Source organism: Onthophagus taurus, chromosome 1 (genome assembly GCF_036711975.1).
Source record: "Onthophagus taurus isolate NC chromosome 1, IU_Otau_3.0, whole genome shotgun sequence".
Lineage (NCBI taxonomy): Eukaryota > Metazoa > Arthropoda > Insecta > Coleoptera > Scarabaeidae > Onthophagus > Onthophagus taurus.
Genome location: NC_091966.1, coordinates 28,011,503 through 28,024,901, shown reverse-complemented (window position 1 = coordinate 28,024,901; position 13,399 = coordinate 28,011,503). Strand labels below are relative to the sequence as shown.

Sequence of the window (13,399 nt, the reverse complement as noted above, 5' to 3'; positions counted from 1 at the left end):
TTGGGATATCGTGATGACATAGAAAGCAAATTAGAGCAAATTTAATGAAGATTGAATATGCTATAAATAATTTCTTATTTCCCATTAACTTCGTTGTTATAATTCTTTAACTGATCTTTTCAAATTTGATTGTTATAGATTTGATGTAATTTTAAAACATCGTATCTAGAGAACGTATTGAGATATTCATACTGTATCATAAATTCGTTTTGATGACAATCTCGTTTGTACTACTTTCCATTTAGTTTATACGTCAATAGGTTCGAAAATACAGCTATTTTTCAATACAAACGGTTCTCATTCGAACCCCATACCCGAACTGTTGTTGCGATATCGTTCAAAAAGTAGAAATACCGTTTTGATGTTATTATCAAAATGAATAATAGCTGTATTTACGAACCGGTTGAGAAACATACAAAATTAAAAGTAATTCAAACGAGTATTAAGGAATATAAATGATCTAAAAATGGAAATATCTTGATAATGTTTTTAAACACTTTGTATTTTTACGATGTACAATTTGATTTGTGTTATTGATATTTAATTTTTATAAATTCGAGTTCCAAGTTCATCGAGTTTTTGAATTAATATATTACTACAAAGTAGTACATAAAAAATTTAAATTGATTACATTAATTAATTTAATCAAATCGTGTAACCGAAAGTGATAATAAATTTAGTTTAAAATTAATATTTCAAATCACTCGTTAATCATAACATAATTTTGGTATATTTCTTTCGGCGAGTTCTTCAATGTTCTTTCGTTTTGAAGCAAACAACATCATTTGTGTGTATATGCTTGTGTAAAAGAACAAGAAATAACCGCCGATTGATTGGTTTGTAAACCTTGTTGATGAATGAAGATTTATACACATGCATGTTAATGTCATGGTATTTGAGACGATTTCTGAGTAAATATTCCGAGAAAAGATGTTGCTCTATAATTCTTGTAAAGGTTAGACTCCATAAAAGTTATATTTCTATAACATTCTATGGTGGTCCTGTTTTTGTAAGCAATGTGAATCAAGAATGAATATGATTGTAGTAAAATATTTTTTGAGTAAGACCTAATTTTATTGAATAACCCTGAAATACATTTTAAAGCATGACAACATTTCAAAAGGTAACAAAATTATAAATTTCTGTTACGTGTTTTTGTTGACAACGTTTGCGGTACCAGACAGACCTCTGCAATTTTTTAATAAAACCAAAAAGATATATTTGTTCCTTTAAGTAGATAAATAAAACTAGCACTTAACAAGCCGGAATTTAAACTTTTTTCGGGTCACGGCAATTATTGAAATAAAATAGGCTTTTTCGTCTCAAAATTGTTCAGAACTTATGATAAAAAAAACCACTTAATAAGTACTAGATTATTGTGTGCAGCAAAACTTGTTCACGATCGGTCCAGTAGTTGTGGAGATATCTCTGTTAATTTGTTAGTCATTTTTCCTGTTAGTTTATTCCAGCTACCAACGCCTGTGTTATACTTTTGTCGACACTTTGACTTCGTTTTGGTAAATGTTGGTTGCTTCCTCTTCTTTCTTACATCTTTTGTGAGTTCCTCAGACCAATGCTTCACTCGCAAAATCTTTCGTCCATTTTTGTAATATTTTAAAATGTGTATACCTAAACCTCACTCACTTAATATCAGTTTTTTCTAGTAAATTTAAGATATTTGCACAGCGTATTTGCGAATGTGCTTGATTTTTATCGAATTTAGGAAGATACCCAATATTGTCGAAACAAACTTCTGAATTTTGTTAATATAAAGGTGTGTCCAAATATAGTGCTGCAAGTGAAGATACACCCTGACGATGTTGTTTGTGTGTATTAAAGATCATACACTAGAAGGTGTAAGAGTTCAAAGGGAGTTTAGAGTGTTTGATGGCCTGTCTCTTTTCTTTTGTCTATTACCGGTCAGAATTAATGATTCATCTATATAGTATCATATAATACCTTTGCAATATTTAGCTTTGCAGCTTGTACTCGATTCTCTACACAAGAGTTCTTTTAATTCCAAAAAGGCATGTGTGAATAGCTTCAAGCTCTACTTTCTAGATCTTATAGGTGTTTTATAAAAAGTTACCAAGACATCTAGTTTCTCCACTCCACTCATATTGAGGTTGTATTCTTTGACAAACTCTGGGTTTCTGACAGAATATGGTTATCAATTGGGTATTAAGTGGTAAGGGATGCGTCTTTTCATCTAACTTTAGTTTAATTTCACGTCGACGTATTCATACAACCACTGTAATATTTGATTATTGTTCTAGAATTGAGCTTGCGGACAAAATAGAATCATACAATATGTCAGATATTTCATATATTGTGAAAAGGTTATGTGGTGAGAATTAGCGAATAATAATTAGTTCATTTAGTCATACAATTAGTTATTAGAGTGTATATATAGCACTATTCTACCGATTTTTGTCACTTTTGAATCTACACCAACATCTGTTGTAAAGTCGACAAAGTCATAAGAAATAAATAATTAATACATTTTTATCAATTTTGTTATCATTTACCTTGTATATAATACAACTATAACATTGTAGGAATTATTCACATCGCTCTACCGTTTTCCCATAAGTACCAACATAATTTTTCATTTCAAACGTTCTTGACTACTGGCTATCATCAAATAAATAGCTTTTGAACAGATAGTATATTTGATCATTAGAAATAAATGATAACAGAATACGGCAGACAGTTTGTGAAACCTCTTTATCGATTAGATTGTATTGCTATGAATTGAAGTCTAAATAAAACAGAAAACAGAAAACTGTAAACAGAAAATTTAAGTTAAACGTGCAGGTTTAGAAGCAGAAAAATTTCAGATACTTAAATCTCTTTAGTAAACATGTAACTGGTAAACCTTTATCATAACACTGTATCGAGTAGCATCTCACCTCCTTTAGTATGTTACCAATTAAAAAAATTGAATTAAGCAGAAAAGAGTATGGAGATGACAGATCTAAATATGGATGGGTGTTATGTTTTGTAGCTATATGTGATGTTCCTCCAGATGAAGAAGTGTTGAACTCCTCAAACATTAAATTTAAAAACATTTATTGCGACCATATCCCCAAACAACACTTACAGCAGGAAGAGGATATTCTAATTGTCGACATACATAAGCACGAAAAGCATAATATGTATTTTTGAGAATGTTGACATCAAAAAGGCGTTTCTTACTAAACTATGAAAAGGTCTAGTTGATACAAAAAAATGTGTTGGAGAACTTGTATTTTTCAGTAAATTGTCGTTTTTCATGTCTTTTTACAACAATTAACTATATAATTTTCTAAAAATTGGTTAGTTAAAACCTTCTACACGTCAGTTCTTTGTAGGGACATACCTGTGTCTTCTGTTTAGTTATTATTATTAGGGTAACTCAAGGTCAACCCAATTTATGTAAGAACCGGTTTCATGCAGCATACAGCGGATAAATAAAATATTTGGACACCATACATTTATGAGGTACTGGAATAATCTTTTTAAATATTTCATTTTACACTAATTTTAAGTGGCAATTGACAAGTTTCTTCGTTGGTTTTGGTGGTAGGTGATCCGCTTATTAAATTTTATAATAATTTTACCTAACTTAAAATACCAAAAAAACTGAAAGCTACTTGACAGTATTCATGTATTTCGAAAGATGGTCGGACATATCGGAGGATTTTCAAAGATTAGCAAACATATCTAAGTCCTTTTAAGGATTTTCAAAAGCTTCAACAAATTTTTAAAGATTTCTTAAGTCTTTTCAGAACTTTTCCAAATATTTTAAAAAACGTTTAGGAACTTTGAAAGATGTTTTTAGGATTTCCAGTAAATTTTCGAGAATTCAATGGATTTGTGTAAAAAACTCTTTTTAGAGCATTTTTATAGAATTTCTAAAATATCAAGGGATTACTACGAGTTTCAACGATATCCAAGGACCACTAAAGATGTCAAAACATTTCCAAAGAACTTTCAAATATTTCCAAAGATATCTAATGATTTTTAATGGTTTCCAACGATATACAGAAATTTCTGAAGATATCGTGAGATTCGCAAGAAAATTTCAAGAACTAATTATAAGCAAAGCCACCAAAACATTTTTGGAGGATTTCTAAAGAATTTCAAGGATATCTAGAAATTCCATAAAGGTTTCACCGATATCTAGAAACCTGTCTGAAGATATTTTGGGTATTTTCAAAATCTTTAATTAATTAAATCTTCTCTTTTTTTATTTGCATAAATTTCAAAACACTTTTAAAGAGTTTTTAAAGAAATCGAATGATACCTTGAGATTCCAAAAAGTTTCTAATGTTATCTAGAAACTCCTAAATATGTGTTGAGATTTCCAGAAAATTTCTAAGAATTTTCAAAGATTAATTAAGTTCCAAAAAGGTTCCAACGATATCCAAAAACTGCCAATGACGTCTTGGGGTTTCCTGGAGAGTCAGGAAAGTAAAGTCTGTTTTATTGAAAATATTTTTTTCTGCAATTTCAAATCCACTATTGTCGTCCATCAGATTAGAAGGTGTTGAATTTATCTCGTCCGTGTTTTAAACCATTTGCCAAAACTTTAAAGGCTTATCTTTATACGTTTTTTTTTATATACGTGACACACGTCCATTATAGTTAAGGTTTCTGAATGCTTTTCCGGACAGACAATGTCTTGTCTAGATGATTGACCTGCGTATTATAGGCAGATACATCCAGTCATTTAATTGATATAATAAGTTTACATGATTTCTGCCATTTGACAATTTTGAAACTTGAGGTCTTCTCAATAATTAAGGACAAATTTGTATCATTGAATTTTAATGACAATTATAAAAAACATAAATCCAGGTCCTCATGTATGTGTGCTTATACATATAAAGAGCAAACTAATAAGGACTAAAAATGTGTACTTTATCGAGTTGCAACTCTCCATACAAGTGTATTTAGATAAGTTGTAAGCTACCTAGTACATGTAATCTCAAAAAAAAATAGTTAATGATAATTATAAATTGAAAATCGTGTGTATATGATGTTCATCTAAAATTTTAAAACAACGGGGTGTCGCAATCTAAAATTTTCAAATTATCTATCTCAATATTAATTTTTTATTAACCATCTCAACAACTAATTTTCTGTTGTAATCAAACCAATTTCCTGTTTAAGATCTAAATACTTCCGTAGACAATTTTTTTTTATTACTTATCAAGTTCATTATCGACGAAAACAACTTATCTCGATACGTTTATATTTCTGCCTCCTCTTTTAAGTGGAGACACACATTTATAAAATATACCTTTGAACATTGATGTGCGACGACGACGTTTGCGTTTGTTGTAAATACATACGTCCGAAAAAGTGGGGCCTCAGAGTTCGTATTCGTTCGCGTTCAGTTGAACAAAACTGCTTGCTATGGCGTGGTGTCACGTCCTCGTCAGCGCGGCTTCGTCGAAATGGTCGAAAAAACGATGCTGATCGGCGAATTGGAGAAACGCGTTCAAAAATTGCGGGAGGGCATCAGGAACTCGGTGATCGTGCTTGGTTTGAATACGGTGAACATGGTGATCGTGACGTTGGGTGTTGGGGAGAAAATCCGGGCGGATTGCGACATTTTCGTCGTCGAAAGTAAAGCGAGCGCGAAACGACACAGGTTTGTGTTTTTATCTATTTGTCAAGTTTATGACGTATTAGCAAAAAAAATTGTACGTAGGTACTCAAGTAAAAGGAGAACGAGCTGTCTCTTTATACAATTTGTTCGAGAAAAGATTACATTAATTAATTATTTAATGAACTTTTTTTTTTATTCCGGATATCTTATAATTCTAGGGAATGGAAATTTCTTTCTAAAAATAAAAAATAAATCAAATATATTAACTGTTAATCTTGTTATATACTCAATAAAAACATCTTCTAACATAGAAGTGATGAAGATCTGGAATTCTTTTTAACGGTGAATTTTATTTTGTAGTTACGTCAAATATGAAACTGGTTTGCATATTTTTTTCATCAATGATCAGAAATTGGCTATATACATAGTACTAATTATCTACTATTTCCTCGTTTATTTAATTGAATTTACGTTTATAGGGAAGGTTTTTGTGGGAAAAAATAAATAAATTATCATACAAAATTCAATGAAAATTGTTCTAAATTAATTATTTTTCCTTAAATTTCGTTCGAATATAATCAAAAAACTTCTGTAAGTGGTTAAAACCGCTTTCAGAAATATTATCTGAAAATCGGTTCAAAATAATAAATCATTTAATAATTCCCTTATACATATATTTATTTTAATCCTATAATAATGACAAAAATATCGGTAACATTTTTAAATCGTATATGGAAGATTAAAATCGTCTGAATGAGATTAAAATTTGTCTGACAGGTTTTAAAACTGTTTGGGAATTGTTCACAAATGTTTAAACATAATCTAAAATTTCCTAAAAATCGTAATTTTATTTTAAGTTGTTCTTAATGCATTTCAAATTTTCGTCTTAAATCGTCTGATGTATTGAAAATCTTTTGGAATATCTCGAACTTGATCAAGTAGACATAGAATTTTCTAGATATCGTTCTCAACTGATTAAATATCGATATTTGAACATTTTCTCAACATCGTTTGATAATTATATCAAACAAATTTTAGGAGTATTGAAGATTGTTAAAAACAATTTCCGATTATGTATAAAATATTTTTGTAACCAACATGAAATAACTGCCTATGTAACACTTTATAATAAACTTCGTATTATTGATTTATTATCCAAATCTAACTCAAAGAAGTTTGCTTCACCCCTGAGACCTAAGTAAGTCGACAAATAAAGTATATTTTCTTTTAGGTTCAAATCGAATAATTAACTACGACTTTCACGTATCCTTTGCCAATAACATCTAACTAATCTACTGACTAATTTTGTTTTTATTCAAAATCGTGTAGTTACAACTTGTTGACTTGAGTATCTACAATGAAAATATGAATTCAAAATGGCTTAAATAACCATAAATATTGTTCTGATCTCATTAATTTATACCCCAACGTTAATGAGCTGCTGAAGAGTAGGTAACTTGAATCTTTATTCACTATATTGTGTCCATTAATCATATAATATTGCATTAATTTTTAAATTTTATAAATCCCAATGAGATATATCTGTTAATATCTGTGTAATATACACCTCTGTATTTCTTCTTCTCCTTCTTTCTGTATTTAGGCATAATTAGTCGTTGGAAAGGTTGCCATGTTTTTCTGGGTCTTCCCTGCTGATTTGTAGCTCATTATTCTCACAATTCGTTCCTTTGTCATGCAATCGATGTGCTCATTCCATTTTTTCTTTCCCTTTAATACCCGGTTATTGATGATACCTATCCTGTATGTTTCGCTGATGTTCACACTTCTTTTTCTGTAGCTTCTTGTATTTTTTTGTTTTAGATGTTTCCGGTCTGGTTTTTGCTGGACAAGTAGATCCTGACATAGGCTTTATTTTGCCATATTGTGTCATTTAGGTACGCCGCTCTCTTTGATGCTCTTGCAGCTTGATTCTTACTGCCGCCTCAACACCCCATATTCAGATATTTCGATGTCTAGGTATTTAAATGTTAATTCCTGGTATATGATTTTTATCATGAACCATAAGCTTGCATCTGATCGGTGGAGTGACTCCTTGGAGGTAGTCTTAGATTTTGTTCTTACAGTTAATTTTGACATGTTACATTTTTTTTGGTGCTTTAGTAAACTGATACAGTAACCTCTGGAGATCATCTTAATTCTCTGCTACTAGCACCGCATTGTCTACATAGCATGGGTTGTTGACTTGTCCATTTTTCATATTATATCCTCTTAGTTTGCGTGCTTGTTTTACAATTTCATCCATTACGATGTTATTAAACAGAAGCGGCCTTAAAAAGTCCCTAATACCTGTACATTCGGCATTTGCAGGTATTAATTAAGGTATTTGTCTACATAAAGAAGGTTGTGGTTAATTTCTGGGTGGTGCAGAATAAATTTATTCCTCTGTACTTTTCTGACATTTTATATCACCTTTTTTAAATAATAGTATTGTAATGCTTTTTCGCCATTTATTTGAGATATGAATTCATTTGCTTCTGTTCTTTGTCTTCTAGTTAATCACCAAATTTGTTTCTGCACAATTCTTTTTCACTTCTCTACCTTATTTGCCAAATGATTTTTTTGTAATTTTATTTTATTCAGCACTACATAAGAATTATCATTCCATTTGATTATGTCCTGATAAGAATTTTATATTACTACCATTCAATAAGATAATGGTAATACCATCGTATCGTTTAAACTCCATTTTATTTTGTTACATAAATAGTTATAATAAAAACAGCTCAGTTGAATTTGGATATCACGATGATTCAGATTCATGCTGTTACTGATTTATTGCTGATACATTGTTGTCACGATTGTCTGTTAATGGAGAGTTTGTTAAACCTTCTTTGTGTTTACTTTCTGCCTGATTTTTCATTCAACTCGTACCAGCTTTTCTTTCTTCAGCGTCACGGGAAATTATTATTTTACACAAAATATACTGAACATCGATTTGAGAAATAATAAAATTATAAATTTTTACAACTACACATTTTTGCACGAATTTTTGAGGCTTTACGACTTTAGTCGAAACTGCTGCAGTAATAATAAATTGTGTATTGAAATTGTATGCATTGTTATGTAGAGATCTGCGGTGGTTGTAATAAGTGATTTTTTATTCAAATAGTTGTTGCATTGTGATTTTTATGATAGATATAAACAATAAAAAATTGTGGGAACAATTTATTGAATTATGTGGAAAAAACACTTGTATAGAAGATATAAAACCCGAAGATTATGTAAATAATTTAAAAAGAAATTCATGTTATAATATTTTATTTAACAAATGTATAAAATTGTTCCCAAAAGTAATTATAAAAACCAGCCACAAAGATAATAAACAATATAAGATATTCTCACCATTCAACTTGTGAGAATTCTCTTTGGTATTACGATCTATTATTTCTTTTCTTGATGTTATATGTATTAAGTAGCAGCCTGATACAGGAAACTTTAACAAGTTCATTAGGGACGGTAACTATTACGTGGAAGTTTTTTTTAATGGTTCCATATGTGTTAAAGGTTATGTGCTAGTTCCGGTTAACGGATTAATGTATACGATTACGATTAATAGACATATAAAAATGGACTAATAGACACTTTGTATTCTTTAGGGTGTCATTGCGTTATTTAGGCATATGGGTTAGGTCGAGCAATTTTGGATAAAGTTTCTAATCCACTTACTGTGGTGTTAAAATAAAAATTGCAAGGCTTTCGAGGAATGTGATGTATTAAGTTAGAAACGTGATAATGTTGACCGGTTTATTAGCTGGTTGAGCTAATAACTCACTGGTTGCTCCACGTATAAGAAATATCTAACTTCGTTGTGGTAAAAGAATCGTCTTGCTCTCTGTCTTCAATATAATTTTTCAATAGAACTTCTTAGCATGTTTTGAGTAAGAACCATGAGGACAACAAGGTATTAGAGGTTGAGAGTTGCCCTAAAATGTATCTTGTCAGGATATTTATCTTTATAAAAGGGTTACAATCAACATTGTGGCTTGTGGTATGATCCGTGATAATTAGAAATTTATAGTACCAAAGCATTAAAGAGACATGGCTTATTTTGGTTAAAGTTCTGAACATTTCTGCACATACATACATGTAATATGCAATATGTAAGCGCAGAAAGGTTCAAAATTGTTCAGAACTATAGAACTCTTGAACCTCTTGGATTCATAATTTTACATTTAATTATACACATAAAGGCATCTTTTTTCTAGGCCAATTACTTCTATATTCTTTGTATCACTTCTATATTATACCTAGTAAAATATGTAGTGCAAGAAAGATTTTCATTTAATCGTTTTTTGTTGTTTCTTCTGCTTTTTGGATTTTATTTTCAATATTTTGGTTTAATATAACATATTTTGGCTTTCAAACAAATACAATAACATCGAACTGTCACAAAACCAAATCATTTTCACTAACCTTGCGTTTTGTATCTTTATATTCTCTAGAAATATCGCTGTAGTAGTGATAGATAACTTTAGAAGTATCCAAAAGTATTCTTGATATGAAATTAACGAAATAGAAAAAAGCACTTTTTTTCAAAACAATTTTTAATTCTAATTATATAAAATTCCTTCATTTGCATTGAATATGCAATTGGGATTGCAGGCAATATTTTTTCTTTATTTATCAATACATCATTTAATTGGCTTTAGAAGAGTCGATAAATGGCTTCCATTCACTTTTGACGAATGTTATGTTCAATTTCATCATCATTCCTTCAAATAGATTTTAGAATGCACAATTAATCGCCTAGAAAGGATACAGTTTCTCAGCAATTTTTCTGAATAAAGATCGTCTAAATGAGTTGAATTAATATTATTTTATAATCATAAAACATCTTCTAAAGACTTAAATTTTTTTGAAAATCGTTCAAAATTGATTATTTAAGTCCGCCGAGTAAATGTTATTAGAAATAAAGTAAACTAGAAACTTTGAAATAAACTAGAAACTGTCTGGTTAAGTTTCTAGTTTATTTCTAATAACATTTACTCAGGGGACTTTATCTGTTAAAATGCAGTTTTACATTTTGGATGCCGTGTTGAAAGCTTCTGCAGAAAGAGATAAAGTTAGTGGAAAATTGACAATGTAAACTCCAATATTTAATTATTGAACTAATCAATAGGAGATTCTGCACCGAGTCTAGCCATATCTTTCATGATCGCCTGAACTCCATACCATACATTCTCTTGATGCTGGTTGGTTTTTCCCCATCTGATATCCTTTTCGTGTTCCTTTATACATCACTTCATGTTAAATACTGTTTGTGATATAGTACTTCCCATACTTGCACAACAATCTGTAGACTTCTGACCCTTTAATGGAGAAAGTTTGTCCTTTGCCATTGGCAATGCGTTTCGTAGCTCGCTAACGGTTCCATGTCTCACCACGACGTCATCCTTGTTCAGTCGCCTGACTGATTTGTTCTGTTACACCTAAAACAAAGGGAAAGTGGATATACAATAGGTTGACTTACCGGATCTTCTTCTCCTTGTTGTCGCATAGTTTCATACTTCTTTCAAAATTGTGCGAATTAAGTACATCTTTTGTTGTGAATGATGCAGCTTATAGGTCTGTTAGTGTGCGTTTTCTGCAGATACACTGCTCGTTTGAGTTCTCCATTCTTGGTACTCCTAGACATTGAAATGGAATGGTAGTTGGTTGCTGTTTTCTTCCTCCATTTTGAACTTAATCACTGCATGCTGGTTGTATAAATGATTTAAGAAATTCTCAAACCATTGTATTTTCATGTAACAAAGATGTTATCCATGTATCATAGCCATAAGTTTGATTTCCAAAACCACAATCATAACTTTAATTTTCTTTGCTTTTTTAGAATTCTATTTTAATTTTCAACTGATTTAAACAGTGTTTTAATAAAACTCATAACTTTTAGTTATACTATTTTCTAGAATTAATTTGAAAATATTCAACATAACAAATACCGTATTTTCTCGAATCTAATCCGCACCCTTTTTACAAATTTTGTATGCTCTTAAATCAAATGCGGATTACAATCGGATGTGGATTACATTGGAAAACCAACTTTTTTTACCATCATTGCATTTTTAAAATCGGGGTGCGGATTAGATTCGAGTGCGGATAAGATTCGAGAAAATACGGTATTCAAACATTCATAGCTGCTCCATTGAACGGAATCATTCTGTACAACGTTAATCGATAGCGTCTTATCTTTTAACCATATGTTCGAACTTTATTTTGCCATTTTTCAAAATAAATCCATTTCAGGTTTATGTTTCCCATTAACGAGAAATACAATAAACAACAGCATAATTTTGTTTCCTTCAATAACAATGTTATGTTTCGGATGACTGTTTTCAACAAACGTTATCTCTTCATTTTTTGTGTACTTACTCAAATCATACCTTATTTTAAATCGCAGTTTATAACCGTGCTATAAAAATTATTATTAAACATTTAAAGCGGAGTTTGTTTTTGCTTCGAGATAGTTTCATTGCCGATCTTATACAAGGTTATCGCAATTTGTTAGGTCGGTTAAGTACACACGACAGGGCGTTTTATCACAATCTTGGAAAACTTCAAATAAAAATGATTTATGTATTTTTTTTGTATAAATTCTCTAATCAGTTAATCGATTAATAAAATATTTACTGTTTCTTCCTTACTTAAATAAAATGAGAATAAAGAAAGTTTTAATTAAACAGACTTTAGGTTCGTTGCACGATATTTTTATTCCGGTGAATGGTGATTATGATAAATGCGCTTATAATAAAACAAATAGAAATAAATCATATTTGCAACTATGTATGTGTAAAGATAAGAGAAGAAAGACATAGGAAACAAGAAAAAGGAAATTACTTAACTGTTTATTGAGTAGATAAGATTTAGCGATGTTTATATAACACCTAAGTAGTTTTGTATGTGCACAGCTGAAAATTATTTTTAATCGAATTAAGTGTTGGAACAAGTTAAATATTTTGAAATTAAGTGTTTAAAAAATGTTCTGCATCTGTTGCATCTGTGAATTTCACAGCGTAGATAGCTTATTCTATCAATGTCACTTTCAGAGAGTTCAAGGCTTTAAATCGACTGATAATAAACGAAATCTTTTGTGTTGCCAAAAAATTGATTCTTATAAAAAGCGTAATCAAATAATGTAGTTATAATCGTGCAACGCACAAATTATTACTTCTATTTTTATTTACTTTGTCATACAACGGCTAACAATAAATCAATACTGTTTGGGTCTCATTCATAATTGAATTGTTCTCTGGATTATGTTCGTTTATGTTCGAATACGACACTTTTCTCACATTAATAGGTTTTGTCGTCAAGTTGTTGGGGTGGAAACATTGACCAGACATTTAACCTTTATAAAGGGGAGAAAATTGATCGTAAAATTTCCGGTGAGCAATACCGAATACATAACGAACTTCATAAGTGTCAAGACAGCTATAGATACTTACGATATAAAATAATGTTCATTTTTATAATACAATTTAGTTTTGGTATGAACAAGAAAAATGTAGAAAACTGATAAAATATCGTTCGATATTTTCAAATACATAACAAATTCGTGTTCACGACGTAATTTTCCTTTATAATCGTAAATAAACCCAATAACATATTTGTGTAATGATCTTGAAAAATATAACGTACACAATTTGCAGAAAATCTTGTTAAGCAATTAATACGGTTCGACATTATATCTTTTAAATTGAATCAAGACAATGTTTACATGGTTACACCATAAATCTACATTTCTTTTTCGAATCCTAGATAAGATATAGTACCCTATGAATA

At 30.2% G+C, this 13,399-nt stretch overlaps 1 protein-coding gene across 4 annotated transcripts in view; it reads left to right on the top strand.

The window, feature by feature from the left end:
• The window catches only part of LOC111427141 (Mitogen-activated protein kinase kinase kinase 13 wallenda), a 56,989-nt gene that overhangs the window by 28,189 nt on the left and 15,401 nt on the right, over positions 1-13,399 (top strand). The window contains exon 1 of one of the 4 annotated variants that reach the window (XM_023062151.2): positions 5,269-5,641. The exons of the other annotated variants lie outside the window; for them this stretch is intronic. Coding sequence (XP_022917919.1) covers positions 5,445-5,641 — 197 coding nt within the window. The 5' untranslated portion in view covers positions 5,269-5,444. Of the gene's footprint in view, positions 1-5,268; positions 5,642-13,399 lie in introns of those variants that run through there. 4 annotated transcript variants of the gene reach the window in all.